The following is a 17,788-nucleotide window of genomic DNA, read 5'->3' as shown; positions in this document are numbered from 1 at the left end:
CACTTATCTACATGAAAAAAAAAAAGGGACACTTGAATGAGATCCACTCCGGATCTCTATGTTCGTTGTCGGGGATCGAGAGATTCGGATTGTTCAAGAGAAAGAGAAAGAGATCTGACTGTTCAATTTTTTTGAGTTTTTATGATGGAAGTCAGTGTGATGATCTAATGGGGATCGTAGAAATTGAAATTGAGTGGTCCAAATCTCTCAATTTACATGCTCTGAACAAAGAGATCTAAAGTGGATCTCAATCCCTTTAAGTTTAACCTTCATGGGAAAGATGGAATCTTTTGGTACTCCAATATCTTTCACATAGTAAAAGCCATAACATAGGGTGGGGGTGGGGTGGGGGTGGGATGTGGGGGGATCTGAATTTGTAGCTTTTTCTGCATCTTTTTTTCATGTTAATATTTATAGTACATGCTTATCCACTAATACATACACTTTGGATAAGGACGACGAGGGATCACTACTAAAGTCTAAACCCTCCATCATATTTCCTCTTCATTTTTTCCTTTTCATTATTTAAATGTTGAGTTAGTCACCATGTGTGTCACCTAGTGCCAAATGACATGCAACTACAAAAGAAAAAGAAGAATAAAAAGACAAATCCAATTTGATTTTTCTATTGGTCCGTGACTCATCATAGACTTAGTGATAAAGCTAAAAAAAAATTGAAATAAATGACCGTTCATTTTTAACTGAGAGCAAATTTTCTGTACTTATTTTGAGTGTGACATTTACGTTGTCTTTATTATTGATTAATACATGTTAGGTTTATAACAACAAAGTTATTAAGTTTATTAAGACATGTCAATTGATAATAAAAGCACAAAGCTGCCACATACAAAATATTTGAACTCTTTTAACCTGATTGAGATACAGAATCCCATGAGCAAATCAGAGAAGACAGACCAACTTCTAGCACCAAATCAACACTCTTGTTGTAGCTTTGACTTGGCATCTCCTTTTTTTCCCTTCAAAGTGGCAAAACAATGATGAACCATTATGCATAAAAATATTGCATCTTGGTGAACAATCACATTGTTTGGGGAGTCCGTACAACTTCAGGGTTTATTAAATTCAGCGAGATGGATTGGTTCAAAGAGATTTTTGAATCCAAACGTATGGATTGATTGAATTCAAAAAGTGTGTTTCCATCAGTAGAGGGGCCGGCGACGGCTAATGGTGGGAGACTATTTTTAATTATTAATTTCTTTAACTGTTAAAGCATAGTGAACACCTCCACGTTTTTACGTTAAGATGATTCCACCTCTGCAATTCCATATGAGAGAGAGACTAGTAGGATAATCTGATCAAGAGTTGATAAGGCCACTCTCTCAAAGAACCAAGCTCCTCTATGTTTAAGTACAACATGGCTCCACGTACGTACACTCCGCTAAGCACAAGATCGGTTTGGGGTTACTTAAATTTTTTTTTAAAGCAACTTCTTAAGGAAGTTGTTTGGTAAATGAGAAAATAAATACTTTTTTTTCAAAATCATCGGTCCAAAACAACAGAAAGCAAAAGCAACTCTATACATGCTTCTCAAACAAACGTTTTTTTTCTTTCATTGGAGTAGATGAACAATACCAACTAATTAAACCTTCATATTAACAATCATATCCTCATCTTCTGTTTTTGTTTCACAAAAGCACTTTAAGCATTATAGTTACCAAACACTTACCTACTTTTGTTCACATCTGTTTATTCTCACAGCACTATGGAAGCAGTTTAAAAAAAACACAGCAATCCTAAACTAGCCCTAAAGCTTTTCTCAAAAGCAATTCAATGTAGGTCGTAAATACAAGCCCTACTAAAGCTTTTCTCCAATTCAATTCAATTATAGACCACAACACTTGATATTTGTTAATTCATACATCTTTTTTTTTTAGTACATCGATATTTTTACACTAAGGGAAGGGGAAGTTTGGTAAAACCACACGACGGACAACCTAATTTGGTATCGAATTCATCATCCACGAGATTCGAACCTAAGACATCTCACTTCTAAATGAAAAGAAATCTCACCAGACCGTAGTACTGAGTAGCTTAATTCAACCATCTTATAACACATTATTTACTTATTTTAATATTATATTTTAAATTCATAGTATACCAACCTCATCATCTGCTCATATCAGCTATGCACACCCTTGTTAAATTTTGTCCACTGATTTTCTTTAGTTCATTTGATTGTGAGGGTGTGTAAGAGGTAAAAATGAGGCCCATTTTGAATGATTCAAATAGTAGCTAGGTGAATGTAACAAAATTTCTTGCATGGAAAGCAAAAGAAAATTCTTAAATCAACATACTTTCTGCAATACTTTACAAGCTAATCGTAGGGAGTTCCATGTGAAACAGGTTACAATAGAAGGAATCAAACACTGGTTACAGTTACATGTTTACACAAACTCGGTTTGCTCGCCGGTCAACAAAACAAACACAAGCTCCTACTTCTCGTAGCATCTCGGTCTTCGAAGCCTCTCAAAAACGACCTAGTTGCAAGGTGCTCTGAAGCATATGTCATGAAAGATGCCAAAACTAAGCCTCCGACGACCATCAAACCCAGCCTGTTAAATGTCGTAGTAATACATATTGTCATTCATCGTTCTCTTTGAATCATATTCTTTTCAAAGATGAATAAGTAACCCAGGAAACTATAACTGGTCAAGCAAATTACCGTAAAAATAGAGCTGTTATCCCGAAAAGACATGGCAAAGATGGCGCAGCAACGGCCAGAAAAGCCATTCCTAGCCCATAATAGAATGTAGCATTATCGCATAAAGATGCTTGCCGTTGATGACCTACAACAAATCCAATAACCGTTGTTTGAGTTAGAAAACAAATAAACAATCAAACAAGGAACTAATTAGCTGAACTTGGTTGTGAATGTCGGCACCAGATTAATCCATGCCAACTTACCTTTTCCAGAGTCATAATCAACTGATTCAGGACCAGAAGGCGAAGTTCCTGTTTGCACTGCTGTTGTCTTTCCCCACTGATAAATTAGATGCAGATACCCTCCAAATAATATAAAGAACACTGTGAATGTCCACTCGTACATCAATAGTAAACCAGTCCACGGCATAACTTGTCGAGGCACAATTGCAAGAGAAAGGGCAAGGGCCACCAGGGCAGCCATGAAACAGACAACAATAGAGATCCCACCCAAGTACACCGGCACCTTGGTCTGCAACACATTAAGGATTGTTTCACAGCACAAGTCTTTACGGTAAATTTGGAATGTAAAGAAGAATTTATCTTATAATGAGCTTGAATGTCAAAGCAAATTGGGCCAATCCAACAAACAAAATTGAGACAAAGGATCTAACCTGATGATTGGGATTGATGGAGGATGACGTAGAAACAACAGTATAATTAAGCGTCCCCATAGATCTGATTTTGTAGTAAATGTGTTTGATTTGATCATACAATGAATTTCTACACAATGAGCCAAAGTAATCCTTTGTCTGCACCAAAATTGACACACCTTGATATCCAGAAAACAAAATTTAGGCCAAATTGATCATGTAATCACTAACCTGAACACAAGACCGATAGTAACAAAATAGTAGAGCACAAAATGGTAGCAGGAAAAGAAACTTCACAAGAAAAGCATCATTTGGATTTCCGCCACCTCCAGTTCCTGGAAGGGTTTCCCTAAGCTGTACCCTAACATTCTGCAGTATAAATGACAGTCATTGTTTACAACCTCTTTGAATGCAAAAGTTACAGTATAATATTAAAATGGAAAATCAGACAACCACAGAGATAAATAGAAAATTGAATTCAAAGCAATACCTGCCAGACATCAACCGGTTTCAAAAGCCAAGAAGTCCACCAATCCCAAGGTTTGAGGGGGCCCAGTGTATAGTGAATGACATGGAGTTCACTTTCATCTACCATCCACTGAGATTATAAAGCATAAACAGATTAGACACCTTAATTGGCATAAAAAATAGAAATCAAAGGTCCACTCCCGTTTGGCCACTTCATATGTGTCATCACCTTATTGCTCGAAAGGACAAACTAAAGAAAATTCTAATCTAAAATGTAGATATAAGACAACGTTACTGGTCGAATTTGGAGTTCCCTCTTCAACTATATATATGGGTCGGAAAGTAGCACCACAGAACCTGTGATATTCTTGGCAGTTTTTTTATCCAATTAGCTTCACATGCACCACTTAAAGAGTTGCTTTTATTTTATCTTTAGACTCTCGTATAAAGGTTGTACTTGGGTTCCACCCCTGAGGCTTCACTATTGAAAATCCAATAACATCTCCAATGCCAAAACTTAATCCTAACGAGTATACAATAGAAATATTATCTCCTTCTATAGTACTTTACATTTGGGAGTAATTCTACAGGCATCAATATCATGCATGGTAGTGGAGACATGCAAACTAGTCGATCAGCAATACTATAACATGTTGAATAGCTACTGATACATACCTTGTTTGCCAGCATATAAAGACCAACATCTGCATTGTATAAAGTGGAAAGTCGCTCCATTTTAGGAACTGGTCTAGACTTTCGCACCTCTTGCGATAAATTTGGCTCAAAGACATGGGCGTTTGGAAAATCAGAATAATATGAATTCAGAAACCCCTGATCTCCTGTAATAAATAATGAGGCACATAAAAGTTTAGAGAGAAGGACGACTATAATGGATTAGAGCTTTCTCCAAAGAATACCTAATGACTGAGAAACATGTAATACACATTATAACAATCAACTTGACACTAAGCATGCACTTGAGTATTTAACCAGGGATATCAAGGAACTCGTGATACCACGGAATTCCTTTTGACATAGTGACATGTATGTATCAGAAATTATTTGAGCCATTGACATAAACAGTGCAATCTAATTTAATCTGAAATCAGTTTCTACAAAACCATATAAATAAAGTTGAACTAAATTCCTTTTCCTAAACATAAACTTGACTTGAAAGCTCGGACTTTTTTCTCACTTTGAGTTTGACAATTCATTTACACTCTGTCCAACAGTACAGATCAATTTTATATACCATATACAGATGGAGAAAGAATTATACTGAAAAAACTAGCAGTTATTGCAAAGTGATTAAAATTACATGAAGAGTTACGTTACCTCCAGTGTAAGAAGGCAAAGTGGTCACTTGTCTCATCATGTCATTAAAAAGAGTTTCCGATGGTTCCACTACCATCACCCCAGAGTTCAGCCTCTCAGAATGCTTCAAGTTAGCACAGAATTTACTGCATTTGAAAAGATCCTCAATGCTCTTGACAACAATAGTATCCGCATCAAGATACACAACTACATAATCAAACTCCCGGAGATAAGAAACACACAAACAAGAGTAAAACTTCAAATTCCTAAAACTAAAAATATTGCATCCTTGATTTGTTATATCACATGAGAGCTATGATATCAAAGATTTTACCTTTCTTGTAGTTTGTCATGTTAAAAATTTTGAGCTTTGTGTAGACACCCCAGAACCTCGTCGGTCGAACTTGATTAGGATTTGCCAATAAACTAATCTTCTCCACTATCCATCCATCAGCCTGCACAATCATTCACCAAAACTAATCAAATAAAAAATCTGATTCAGGGGTTGTTTTTCGAAGCTCAGACTTCAGTCAAACAAATAACCAATTCAGGATAAAGCACCAAACTTCAGCTTTTTCCCAAATCACTTTTCGATTCAGTTAATCCGTATTCATTTAAATCCAACTTCACAAAAACCAAAACTCGAACTCGATTTAGGAAAAAGCAGCTTTTTTTTCTAAAAACACTTCTCTAAAAGCAAAGTCTATCAACTCAACTAAAAGCCTAAACTCAAATCAATTTCCTTAATTAGAAACAGGAACAAATATTAATTACCCGGAGAAGCTTCATGGCGTAATTGGAGACGCCATCAGAGACCAGAGCCACCATGTCCTTGGTCGATCCAGTGTCCCGTATCGATTTCCCGAGGACTCGAACGCCCAATAGGAACTCATCTCCGTACAGCAGCGTGACGTAAGCCTCCGGCGAAGTCTGGCGCCGGGAAGACGACGAGGACGAATCAAACGCGGCGTTTTGTTGAATCGCGGCGGCGGCGAGCACAAGCGCCGTGAGCACAAACCACGCCTTGAGTCTCATTATATTGACCCTTTGAATTTGGTTTGATTTTGCTTTTTCTCGAGAAAATTGGGGATTTTCTCGAGAAAATCAAAGAGTTTGGGATTGGGAGGGTTTTTCGTTCGAATTTGGGCTTGATTTCATTTTTTCATGGGGGCGCGTCTTCTGTGTTGTGTTTGTCGTCGCTGACCTGGCTCAGATAGTCTAACTAGTTTCAAAGTAGAACAAAAAGATATCCATGGATCCGCTTAGGTCTACGATATCATTTTGAAAGTTTTAGATTCGATTTTTGTGAATTTTAATTTTTTAGTTTTATACGTAAATATAGACGGTTGTTTAAAAACTGCATACACGTCATTTGGTCTTAAAATTTAGTAGCATTTATTTTTATTTTATGAGTAACAAGTTTTTATTCCGATTTAAGATTGTTGAATGAATGTTTAGTGTTATAAAAAAAAATAATGTGTTGGCTCTAGTAAATGAATAAATTAGCAGGCTTTGAAAAGTTGTGTTAGCTTCAACATAATGAACTAACCAGCTTTGGGGTGGGAACTGGTTTTCGTGTGATCTTATCTGAGATCACTTGTAAGGGAGGTATATTTGAATATAAAGTCTCTCACATAGAAGGTAATACCAAAATAATATATCTACATGTGGGAGGTTCATTGGTAGCATCACTGACTTCTTTTGTGTTAAAAACATCACACTTAGTAATAGGTGATCAAGTGAAGACAATATAGGTGATTGTCGTGGAAAGCCAGATGATGTTGGTTGTGGAGACACTTATTTACCGTATGAAGATGGCATATGTAATTGTGTGATGAACAGAGTGGGACAAATTTGTAGTGTTTCTTTGAAACATGAATTATTTCATATATGAACATGAAAATAAAGCAACAATCAATTTATGGAGTTTTATATAGGTGATCCAAGGAATTTCATAATCTTTGAAGTTATAAAATCGAGTGGTGTTATACTTACCTTATTGTGTGACAGCCCGTCCCGGATTATTCGTGCTGCAAGTGTGAAATGACGGTTTTGCCCCTAGTGGTTATGTTTCGTTGTGTGGTTGTTTTGGGGTTTTGGTTGGCTGCATTTGGGTCACACACATACCCACTCTCATCCTCACCTTCTTCCCTATCTCGTGCCTCTCTCTTCTTCTTCTTCTTCTTCGTACGGACAAAAACCAAAGCACTCGAAAACGTTACAGATTGAAGTAGAAAACTATATCTTGGTGTTCGTGAGGTTCATACGAGTTTAACCATACCCATTTTAGGTAAAAAATCCTTCGATTTCATGTCGAACCATGGAACCCCGATTTTGGTCACTGTTCATGCATATGTAAAATGTTGTTTTTCAGGGAATTTGAAGCTTGTAGGAAGCTTAGTGAGGTCCTTAGGAAGCTCGGGGTGGTTTGTTGGAAGGTTTTGGATGTCGGGATCATGAGTTGCAGGTTTGGCTGGATTTTGTGAAGTTTCTTCGACGAGATTCCGTGAATTTCAGGGCTTGAAAGTGGTAAGGTTTTGTTCTACTTGTTGTAAGTTTCATTTTGGTGCAAATTTCATGAAATTTGGTTGAAAATCAAGTGAGAAACAAAGGTTTGAAAATTTCCCGTTTTTCCGCGCGACAGCGACGGCACCGGAGGTGTGCCAAAGAAGATGACGGAATATTCCGTCAGTTTGGATGGAATATTCCTAACGGCGTTAGGTTAACTTTAATGGAATCTGTTAGTTTTAACGGAATATACCTGACGGCGTTAAATGACGCCGTCAGCGTGCTTGGGACGTGGCGGCGCATGGCCGGCACGTGGCGGCGCGTGGGAGGTCAGAAAATTATTTTAAAAGTATGGGGATGTTCGTGAGGTTGAGTAGATCACGTTGGTGTATTCATACACCCCATTTGAGCATTGTATGAGAAGTTGTTACCTAGTTTTGGCTATGTGCTTTAAATTGACGTTTTTATAGTTGTTTCGCATATAGGTGAGACCTATCCCGAGGACGAGCACAGTCACTCGAGGTAAAAGGGTTACGACCCTTCCACATACCAGTGAGTGGGCTTTTGGTTTTCCGTATATACCTATATACTGTGGTTTTTCCCAGAAAATGAAATGAAATGTGTATATGTTTTAAATGCCATGCATAATGTTTGCCAATCTAGTTATGCATTAGTAGTTGCATATATGTATGTTTGGTGCTGCGGATGCACAGGTAAGTACCAGGTAAGTTATGGTTTATTAATTTAATTAGTAGTTGTGAGATGCATAGAGAGCTCATAACCTGCACCCCCAGTGTTAGTGCTCCCGCCCAGAGTAAGGCACAGTCATTCACTTGATGTTCACCTCCCGCACCACACGCTCATCTTGGATCCAAGTTAGGTGCACAGTCTTGTCGTACATATCACTATAGGTGGTTTCAACTCGTAGGTGACCCGCGATTATTCGCCCAGTCTTCACGTGATCGTAGCACTTGAGCGTATTCATTTACACCCAGTCATGTCGTACAAACCACTTTGGGTGGTTCCGACTCGTGTGCAGGTATAGTTAGTGAGTTGGAGATTTGAGCTCTAGATTCAGCCGTACAGGTCACGTTAGGTGACTCCGGCTGACATATTTCATTGCATTGATTGGCATTACTTGGTTTACTTACATCTTATGTGGAGGCATTCGACATGGCATATTTTTTTGAGCATGTTTTGTATATATGTGTATATTCTATTTTTCTGGAAAACTATACAGGTTTTACAACGAGGGGTTAGAACTTTGATAATGAAATGATTTTGAAAAGCTTTGTTTTTGCCCACTCACACTTTCTGTTTTGCGCCCTTCCAGGTTCTAGTTTGGATTGCTCTGTTGGTGGCTCTCGAGGGATTCACGGCATATCTGACAGATTATTACCAGTGTAGGACCCCCTCTGGGTGTGTTTTAGTTGGTGTTTGTTCCTCTGGACTGCACCAGGTTTTTTTTTGTGCTCTGAATATTGTTTTCACCCTTACGCTCGCACATGTATGTTAACTACCCTGTGTGTAGTTTGGTTTTTATTTGTTTGTACTTTTATTATTATTCTTAGCTTCCGCACTGTGCACATGGTTACGCCGCCCTCACGTGACGGCCAACATACCCTGATTTCGGTTGGGGTGTGTCATATCGTCTTATCTTCTTATCCACCTTATATTTCCACCCTCAGTAAAAAGTGAAATAACACATAAACTATCTCTTCACCCACCAATATTCCCAAAACAACCCTACATATATAATTTTTTTGGTAGATTTAAAATAGTTATATAATTTTAAAACGCAATTATTATTAAGACCTTGGTTTAGTTACTCCGCAATGGAGGATGGGAGACATTTTTGCTGACGTGAATTTGTTCTCATCATCTCTTTACACCCTAGCCAAACTGTCATCGACATCCCCAAATCCTCAACCCAAGCGCACCACCACTACAAGAAATCGAATAATATGGGCATAAGTATTTGCCTCTAAAAACCCCCAATAGGGGTAAATATGTTGAAAAATTGCCCCTAATACAAAGGAGGGGCGGATATTAGATTCACCCCTAAAAGAGCCATTGCTATTGTTATTAGATGCAAAAAATGTCAAATATCCGCCCTTAATGTTTTTGTTGCCATGTTGGTAGGTTTTATAAATACACATCATTACAGGCAAAAACATCTGCCCCTAATACCTTTTAATTATATAAACAAATAAATCGAGAATATAATTACATCCGATCCTAATACTTTAAATTATATAAAAATAAATAAATCCACAATATAATAAATGCATTATCCACCTAAACGTCAATTATTGGTTTTGAATCATTCAAAATATTCAAACCCAGCATGATTCATCTTCTTCTTTCTAGATCTCAAAATTCTCCATCTCTTTCAATCTCTCAAGCTTTGAAGATTAGATCTCTAAGTTCATCTTCTGATTTTGCAGCACCACACGAGTCTTTTTCAATTAACAACTGTTCATTAACAAATACAAAAAGAAAAAGTAAAACGTAACAAACAACAAAGCCAAATTACAAAGTCTACTAATTGTACGAACAAACAGAAAAAATCAATCCTAAATTTCAAAATCAATTAAACATATAAGAAAAATCAATAAACAAAGATTAACACAAGGCAATTACCCTTACAATGAAAATTCTTGAGAACCTCCTCCCTATCAATCATATGATAGTTCTATTCCAAACTATTCATGAAATTCTCTTCCACTCTAAATTATTCAAAACCCCCTCAAGTATACCTGCAAAACAAAAAATTCAGAATGGAAAAAAATGCTTCGATCAAACCAAATTAAACAAGATTTATCTTCTCTCTAACAAACCTTTCTTTCGGTCATCTTGGATAGCAAGGAAAAAAAAGACAACAAAAGATTATGAAGAATGAAAGAAAGAGAGGATGGGTTTAAATATGCAGGATGGGAAGAAAAATGAAGGAAAACGCGAAAAATGATGAACTGTGCGGCATTGGAAGAGGGAAGAGAGAAAAATGAGGGTAGTGGGTATGTATTGGAATTAGGGTTTAGATAAATAATGTTTTTTTTTTTTTGGTAAATTGTAATATCCTTCATTTTTATTTTTTATAAAAGCTAATTAGTAATTAAACACATCCGTCTTAAATACAAAAATTAAAAAATTAAATTAATAAGTACAAAAAAAAACATCCGCCTCTAATGAAAAAATAATTAAATTTAAACAATTATTAGTTGAATTAGGGGCTAATTGAATTCGTCTCTAATAGCTAAATTTAGTAAAGGCAGTTTTTTCTGCCCCTAAAAGTGAAAATTAATAGAGGCAGTTCATTGTTTGTCCCTATTATTTTAATAGAGACAATTGCATGTTTTTGCCCTAATGAATACTATTAGAGGCAAAATTTTATTTCTGCATCTAATATTACACCCCTTGTTAGAAGTTGATTGTGTTAGTTAGCTCTGTAGCTTGAATGGTAAGTCTCTAAAGCTCTATATAACAGACCAAGCTATGCAAATGTAATTCATTCAGTATTCATCAATACAAAAGATGATATTTCTCTCATATGTTCTGTCTCTAAGATTCTTTCATTTGTTCTTTAGTGTTCTTTGAAAGTCTTGAGTTTTCTGCATAATTTCATAATGATTATCAATATTCACATTTTCTCATCTCAAACATACCAACACCCTCAAAACCACGCCACACCAACACCCAATTCCCCGCCTCGGTCACCAACCATCGCAATACCACCAAGCCTTAAAGCCGCTCTGGTGCAAAATCTCTATTATTATCCACTTTAATATAAATCTTTTGTGAAATCTTCCATAAAATCCTCTATGAAAACCTCATGACGAGAATTCTGACAACTCACTCAATATTGTGTTCTCCTTCCTCCACTTTGGTTCCTTACCAACCAAAGAATATGAAACCAGTAAATGCATGGATGGGAAAACCAAAACCACCAGATCTTATTGCAATGACCATACAAATACATATCATGACAGGGATTTTTCATTGCATTGAACTCAAGTTATTTGTATTAACATCGTGATTTATTTAAAGAATTCCAATCCGTACGCACGCTATTAATATTTCTGAACCTTGTGCTGCAATAAATTGAAAGAAAAAGTTAAAAACATTCATAAATCAGATGAAGAACACTTACACCTTACCAATAATCTCCACAAGAACAAGTCCCATCTTTAAAGTGATGAAATCTACTAGCTTCACGTACCATGATCTCTAGTTTTTTTTATTAGAAATATGTATTTAATAGCAACATGACAATCAATGCAAACCCTCAAATTCTTCATCACCCTTTCTGGTACACCCCCAGGAATGTTCATTAAGGCAAAAACAATCGCCAACTTCTCAATATGATGTTTTAGGTTTCAAAACTTCAACGTATTTAACTAATAATTATGTGGCAAAACTTGATTGGTTAGTCTTTAGGTTTTTAGAGGTCATTTTACACAAAGATAAATTTGTCAATAAAATTATTATTTCCAAATGGGTAAAAAAAATAAGACAATGAAGTGGGCTTAGCAACATTCTTAAAATATTACGTTTATTTTCAATATTCTAGCCGCGGATGTAAACCTTTTAATTAAAATTTAATAAAATCTATCATTTGACAAAAAAAAAAATTAATGAAAAGTTGACGATCAAGATTAATAAAGGCCGTCGTAATGGCTAAAAAGCAGCAAATTCATTCCACATTGCGAAAAACATTCAGGAATCCCTGCAATATGAAACACTTGATTACTTGTGTTGGACGTAATGTATCCAATTGCTACGTTAACTGCCCCCTTCATCAACCAAATCCCTGCAATATGAAACACTTGAAGGGGGCAGTTAATGATTTGCTTCTTCCCTCCACATTCAGATTTTAGAGTTTTGGTTTGAGCATAAAGGTCTCACTCTCTGCTCTTTCTACAGATTTTGGTATGGTTCTCTGCTTCTTCCTTCCACAATGTTTCACTGAACTTGCACTGGATTTGGGTATGGTTCTTGAAGTTCTTGGAGTCTAGTTACTATTCTTGGATTGGTGATCTTGCTGTAATCTTTTTTGGTGGTGTTGTTGGAATCAGGTCATTACATTTCTTTGTTTCTTCAATTCTGCACATAAGGTGTTTGTGTTTTTGGGTCAATGAAATTTTATGCAGTGTTGGTGAAAATTTTATATGATCTGTTTCGGGGTTTTGAGTATATGATTAAGGTTGATTGCAAGAAATGTTGGTAGTTGAAGAAATTTATGAAGTTGCTTGTTCAGAGAGTTGTCAATTGTTGAAGTTTATGAGTTCTATGAATTCAGAATTGATAAGGCTGATGCGAAGAATGTTTGAGTATATAGTATTCATTGAAGTTGATAATTGAAGAAGGTCGAAGTCAGAAAGTTGGCGAATTTGTTACATTTTAGGTATAGTTGCATATTGATATGTTTGGAGAAATGGGTATGGATTCTTGGAATAAATACAGGTCTTAAAGCAGGAGGAAAGGGTTGCCCCCAAATTTGAAATAGTTTTGCCTTCACAAATGTCTATTCGTATCTGACAGTGGGTTGGTGTCATTTTGCAAAGCAGCAAGATCTCTTGAGAGCCTTCATTTGGAAGAGTGCCACAGGATCACCCAATTAATTTGGGTTTTTTGGTGCTCTTTCCACTGGTGGTTCAAAATTGAAGTCTGTAGCTTTTGTTTCCTGTGTGGGATTGAAAGATGTAAACTTTGGATCACCTGCTGTGTCTCCATGCCAATCTCTTCGATCATTGTCCATTCGCAGATGTCCTGGATTTGGGAACGTTGGCCTGGCTCTTTTGGGAAAGCTTTGCCCTCAACTCGAGCATGTAGACTTCAGTGCTCTTAAGGGTATAACAGATGCTGGGTTTCTCCCATTGGTTGAGAACTGTGAAGCTGACCTGGTAAAGATTTCTCTCAGCCTATAATGTCGAGTCTAACCAACTCAAATTGTTAGCATGAATCTACAGTAAGTCCAGTTATACAATGAAGGATAGAAGAAGTTGTTAACGGTACATCCCACGAAGGGTAATTCCGTGATGTGAGTAGCTAAATCCCACGAAGGGTAATCCTATATAGATGTTGATTTTTTGTTGTTGAAATTGTGAAGGCCGATACCATTGTTAAGAGTAGTTGTTTTTGGTAAAATCCACAAAGGGCGATCCCATGGTACTATAGTTAAGGCCGATGCCACGCTACAGTTTGTTAATTTTTTGTTTTAAAGGTCGATGCCAATGTTAAATGAAGTTGATGACAATAAATCCCACTAAGGGTAATCCCGCAAAAAAATTTTTATAACCAGCATGAGGGTGTGTTACAACTTCATAAAAGGCTATTCTTGGCTATTGGACACTAACACAAGACTCGAAACCATCTCTGTCTTGACACCGTCTTGACATAAGTTTAGGGGCATATGGTGGAACTTTCCGTGAGCAGGGATTCCACTGACCAAATGACTACTCGATATAGTGCCCATGGAATTGATTTGGTGCCGACCCTTAGACGGAAATGAAGGATGCTGCATACAGAATGGTTCCATAATCTATTTGAGTATGTTGAAAGAAATATTGGAGAACATTCTGTCTTTGGAAGGTTGTATATGCAAAAGTGATGTGTGATGATAATGGGATGAAATTGCACCGTTCTTGAGTATGGATTTAAGTTCTGAATACCTGTCAGTTTAGTGAGCAAGTAGCATGTTTGAGTATGGATACCTGTCAATTTAAGTATGGATTTAGTTCATGTTTGTGGGACCGCAGAACATGAGGAGCAAAAGCAAGCTCAGTTGTTGCAATCTGCAGTGCGTCCATTTGTTCATATTTCAGTGTTTGCTATTTGAGACTTTGCTGCAATCTTAAACTGGGAAACCTCAGTTAAGGGTACAAGTGTAATGTAGTTAGAAATACAGTTAGTAATATAGTTAGTAAGTTTGTTAGTATTTGGTTAAAGTAGTTGGGATTTCTCTTATAAAAATAGTGTGTGTAATCTTCATTTAGTAGTTAATACAAATCATATATATATATATATATATATATATATATATCTCTCTCTCTCTCTCTCTCTCTCTCTCTCTCTCTCTAAGATCTCTTGGCATGAGGAAGGTGGAAACTTGATGTCGTCAACAACAACAGGAGGAGGATGCATGTAGGTAAAATACATCGTCACCACGGTCATGATGAGTAGTACCGTTGTCAAGATAAAGGAATGAAAATACAACATCTTCGTTGTTGGTTTCACTTAGATTTAAACCGCACGCTTGGAAAGGATGCAGGTGGAGGAAGAGGAGGAGGAGAAGGAAGAGGAGAAGGAGGAGGAGGAGGTGGAAGAGGAGAGGAGATTTTGTTGTAATCGCATCAGACTCAAGATTGTCAATTAGGGCATACCATTGACTAAAGGACGCTTACTTAAATGTTAAATCGCATCGGAGATTTGGGAGGCAGTCTTGAAAGTATTTAACATCACTTCTGGCATTTGGGAATACTGATTTCATTTGGGACTCGAGAAGCTGCAAACTCATTATTTCTGCTGTTGCTTTGATTTGATTTGATGCCTTTTTTTTTTTTGTCGAACAAAAACTCTACTCTTTACACCTAAATTTGAATCATTTGTTTTTTGAAAAAAATTAAATATAAACATTTGGATCATTTAGTTTTTAGAGAGATTCTCGAGTGTTACCACTCATGAATAATTTCTCTTTCATCGCATGACATATAGCATGCTTAAGTCGATATTTGGTATGCATTAAACGACATAAGGATTACTAATTCATTCTTATCATTTGTCTCCATCCTTCCCTTTTTTAGTTTGTTCTGGATGATCTTGAACCGATATTTGTGTGGAAAATTTAGATAAATTGTTTACAAAGCCAAACCAAAGATCATTCTTCATCCCGAAGAAAGACCTTATACATTACTAAAACTTGAAGATTAAAGGGTCAAAAAGGTTGAAGGGTCATCGTCCTCCTTTTGTGATTGGGAACTTCTTTTCCCTCCCTCTTTTAGTTCCTTTTTTGTTAACAAGACATGTCACAAACTTTATGCCCCCCACTTTATAAAGGAGTATTGAGAGACACCAAGAAATTGGGCGAAAAAAAAACAAGATTCATCAATTGTTCAAGTAGCTGTGGGTTATTGGTGGCATAGAATCTTAGGATATTCAAGACTATTAATTAATATCATCATCACAATCTTAGTGGTCATAAGCATTATGATATGAAAAATATTGGGGGACCGTGTTTTTAGACTATATTTTGCAGACTACATGATATAACGGTTGATAGTTAGATAGCTTCTTTAATGATTTAACAAGGAATCTAACCAACAATTGATGCATCATGTTTTAAGTAAATAGTCACTTTAGCATCACCCGATATAGAAAATGTTGGTTTTAAGCAGTAAGCTTAATTATAAGATTGAAAGAGTAATGCTAAAGAGACTAAATTTGTAGACAAAGTTTTGAAAACTAAAAGACATGAAAGTTGATGATTGGTTTATTACTTACACGTTGATAAGCATGCTTATTCTTGTTGGTGATACATCATTTAATTTACAAATTTAGTCTTCAAATTTGATCTTTCTAACACTATCCAAGATTAAAAATATGCGTAGCACTCAACCAACTGGGTCTGTATAAAAGAAAAAGTAAGAGATTGCATCCCATGATAAGATTTAATTGTTTAGGGCATTAATTTTCTGAATAGTGGTCAATTCGCACCCAACAAATATTGTAGCAAGTACCTGTATAGAATACAGATGGCGGGCTTAGAGGATACGAAGCTTCTCATGGACCTACAAAAGTTGGTATACAACTATACATCTAAGACTCAAAAACCCTAATTTCAAAGGTTCACTATATATTGAAAGCAACTTATATTGCAGAATCGCAAAACTATTGTGGTGTTTTCTGTCATATACAATGTCACGTGTACATAATTTTTAACATAATATTGTATTACTGGAATAAAGTGGTGCTACTGTTTCCTTATCTAACTCAAAAAAGATAAAAATTATATATTATTTTATTTCAATCCGTACCCTTTGGGACTTGTCATATCTATATTATTATCTATTCTATTACGAAAACCCTTCTTGTCAACTTTTTGTCATTCTTTTTTTCAATTTTACCCTCACTTTTAATACACAATACTTACATAAGGAGGGTAAAATAGTAATTTTGTATCTTTTGAGAAAATGACAATCATATTCTCATTTTTTCCTATTTCATCCTCACTTTTGATACACAATATTTACATAAAAAGGGAAAAATGGTAATTATGTAATATTAAAAAAAATATGCCCTTATTAAGAGATCTCATCATCATTGTCTCATACTCTTTTTAAAAAATTTAAAAAGTAATCACACTCCTTAATCAAAAACAAAAAAGAAAATGAAATTATTCACACACAAAGTGCGTGCTCATCTTCTAGTTATTATTAAGAGAACCCTTTTTGTCAATTTTTGGTCCCTTTTTTCCGATTTTTCCCTCACTTTTGATACACAATACTTACATAATGAGGGTAAAATAGTAATTTTGTATCTTTTGAGAAAATGACAATCATCCCTATTTTTCCTATTTTACCCTCACTTTGATACACAATATTTACATAAGGAGGATAAAATAGTAATTATGTAATATTAAAATAAAATATGCACTTATGAAGAAAAATCATCTCACCATCATTTTTTCATATTCTTTTTAAAATTTTAAAAACTAATCACACTCCTTAATAAAAAAAACAAAAAACCAAAATGAAATTATTCACACACACAGAATGTGTGCTAATTGGCTGGTACCAAACTAAAGAAATTCTTACCCCCACCCCCTCCTCTATCTCTCTCCTCCTCTCTCTCCCTCTCTCCCCCCACGAATATATAGCTCTCCCTCTCTACCCCCACCAATATATAGCTAGCCAACAATTCCACACGTATCATCCCTCTCTACCCCCACCAATATATAGCTCTCCCTCCCTACCCCCACCAATATATAGCTAGCCAACAATTCCACACTTACCACTAAGAACACAAATATAAAGTTCAAGAACGTTTTGTTGTCAAGCAAACACCTAAAGAGAAAGAGGAAGAGAGGGCCATGCCAACTTAGATAGTTGATCAGCAGAAGAACTCGATCAACTTCATCTGTAGAATCATGTACTTCAAAGACTCATCATCTTCAGCTTCCATGAAAA

General features: G+C 36.1%; 1 protein-coding gene and 1 long non-coding RNA gene across 4 annotated transcripts; both read right to left on the bottom strand.

Moving 5' to 3' along the window:
- Nucleotides 1-2,272: 2,272 nt before the first annotated feature.
- On the bottom strand, nucleotides 2,273-6,407 carry LOC137722504 (inositol phosphorylceramide glucuronosyltransferase 1). The gene is made up of 10 exons (XM_068461519.2): nucleotides 5,871-6,407; nucleotides 5,431-5,551; nucleotides 5,118-5,303; nucleotides 4,458-4,621; nucleotides 3,805-3,912; nucleotides 3,546-3,683; nucleotides 3,336-3,473; nucleotides 2,926-3,193; nucleotides 2,684-2,807; nucleotides 2,273-2,573 (listed from the first exon to the last, which is right to left on the bottom strand). Exons 1-10 carry the CDS (start codon nucleotides 6,129-6,131, stop codon nucleotides 2,432-2,434), a joined length of 1,650 nt encoding a protein of 549 aa, XP_068317620.2. The 5' UTR covers nucleotides 6,132-6,407; the 3' UTR covers nucleotides 2,273-2,431.
- A 3,296-nt stretch (nucleotides 6,408-9,703) lies between these two features.
- On the bottom strand, nucleotides 9,704-10,653 carry LOC148697671 (uncharacterized). Of its 3 annotated transcripts, none has more exons than XR_015961272.1 (3): nucleotides 10,445-10,648; nucleotides 10,248-10,363; nucleotides 9,704-10,079 (listed from the first exon to the last, which is right to left on the bottom strand). It is a non-coding gene; the product is annotated as an uncharacterized LOC148697671 (long non-coding RNA). The 3 variants fall into 3 exon arrangements; XR_015961273.1 differs by having other exon boundaries at nucleotides 10,254-10,363; nucleotides 10,445-10,647; XR_015961271.1 differs by having other exon boundaries at nucleotides 9,704-10,363; nucleotides 10,445-10,653.
- Nucleotides 10,654-17,788: the final 7,135 nt, after the last annotated feature.

The sequence above is a fragment of the Pyrus communis genome, chromosome 4, assembly GCF_041283825.1.
Source record: "Pyrus communis isolate YQ-2024b chromosome 4, ASM4128382v1, whole genome shotgun sequence".
In the NCBI taxonomy this organism is placed as follows: domain Eukaryota; kingdom Viridiplantae; phylum Streptophyta; class Magnoliopsida; order Rosales; family Rosaceae; genus Pyrus; species Pyrus communis.
The sequence above is the reverse complement of the archived record's forward strand: the minus strand, read 5'-3'. Positions and strand labels throughout refer to the sequence as shown.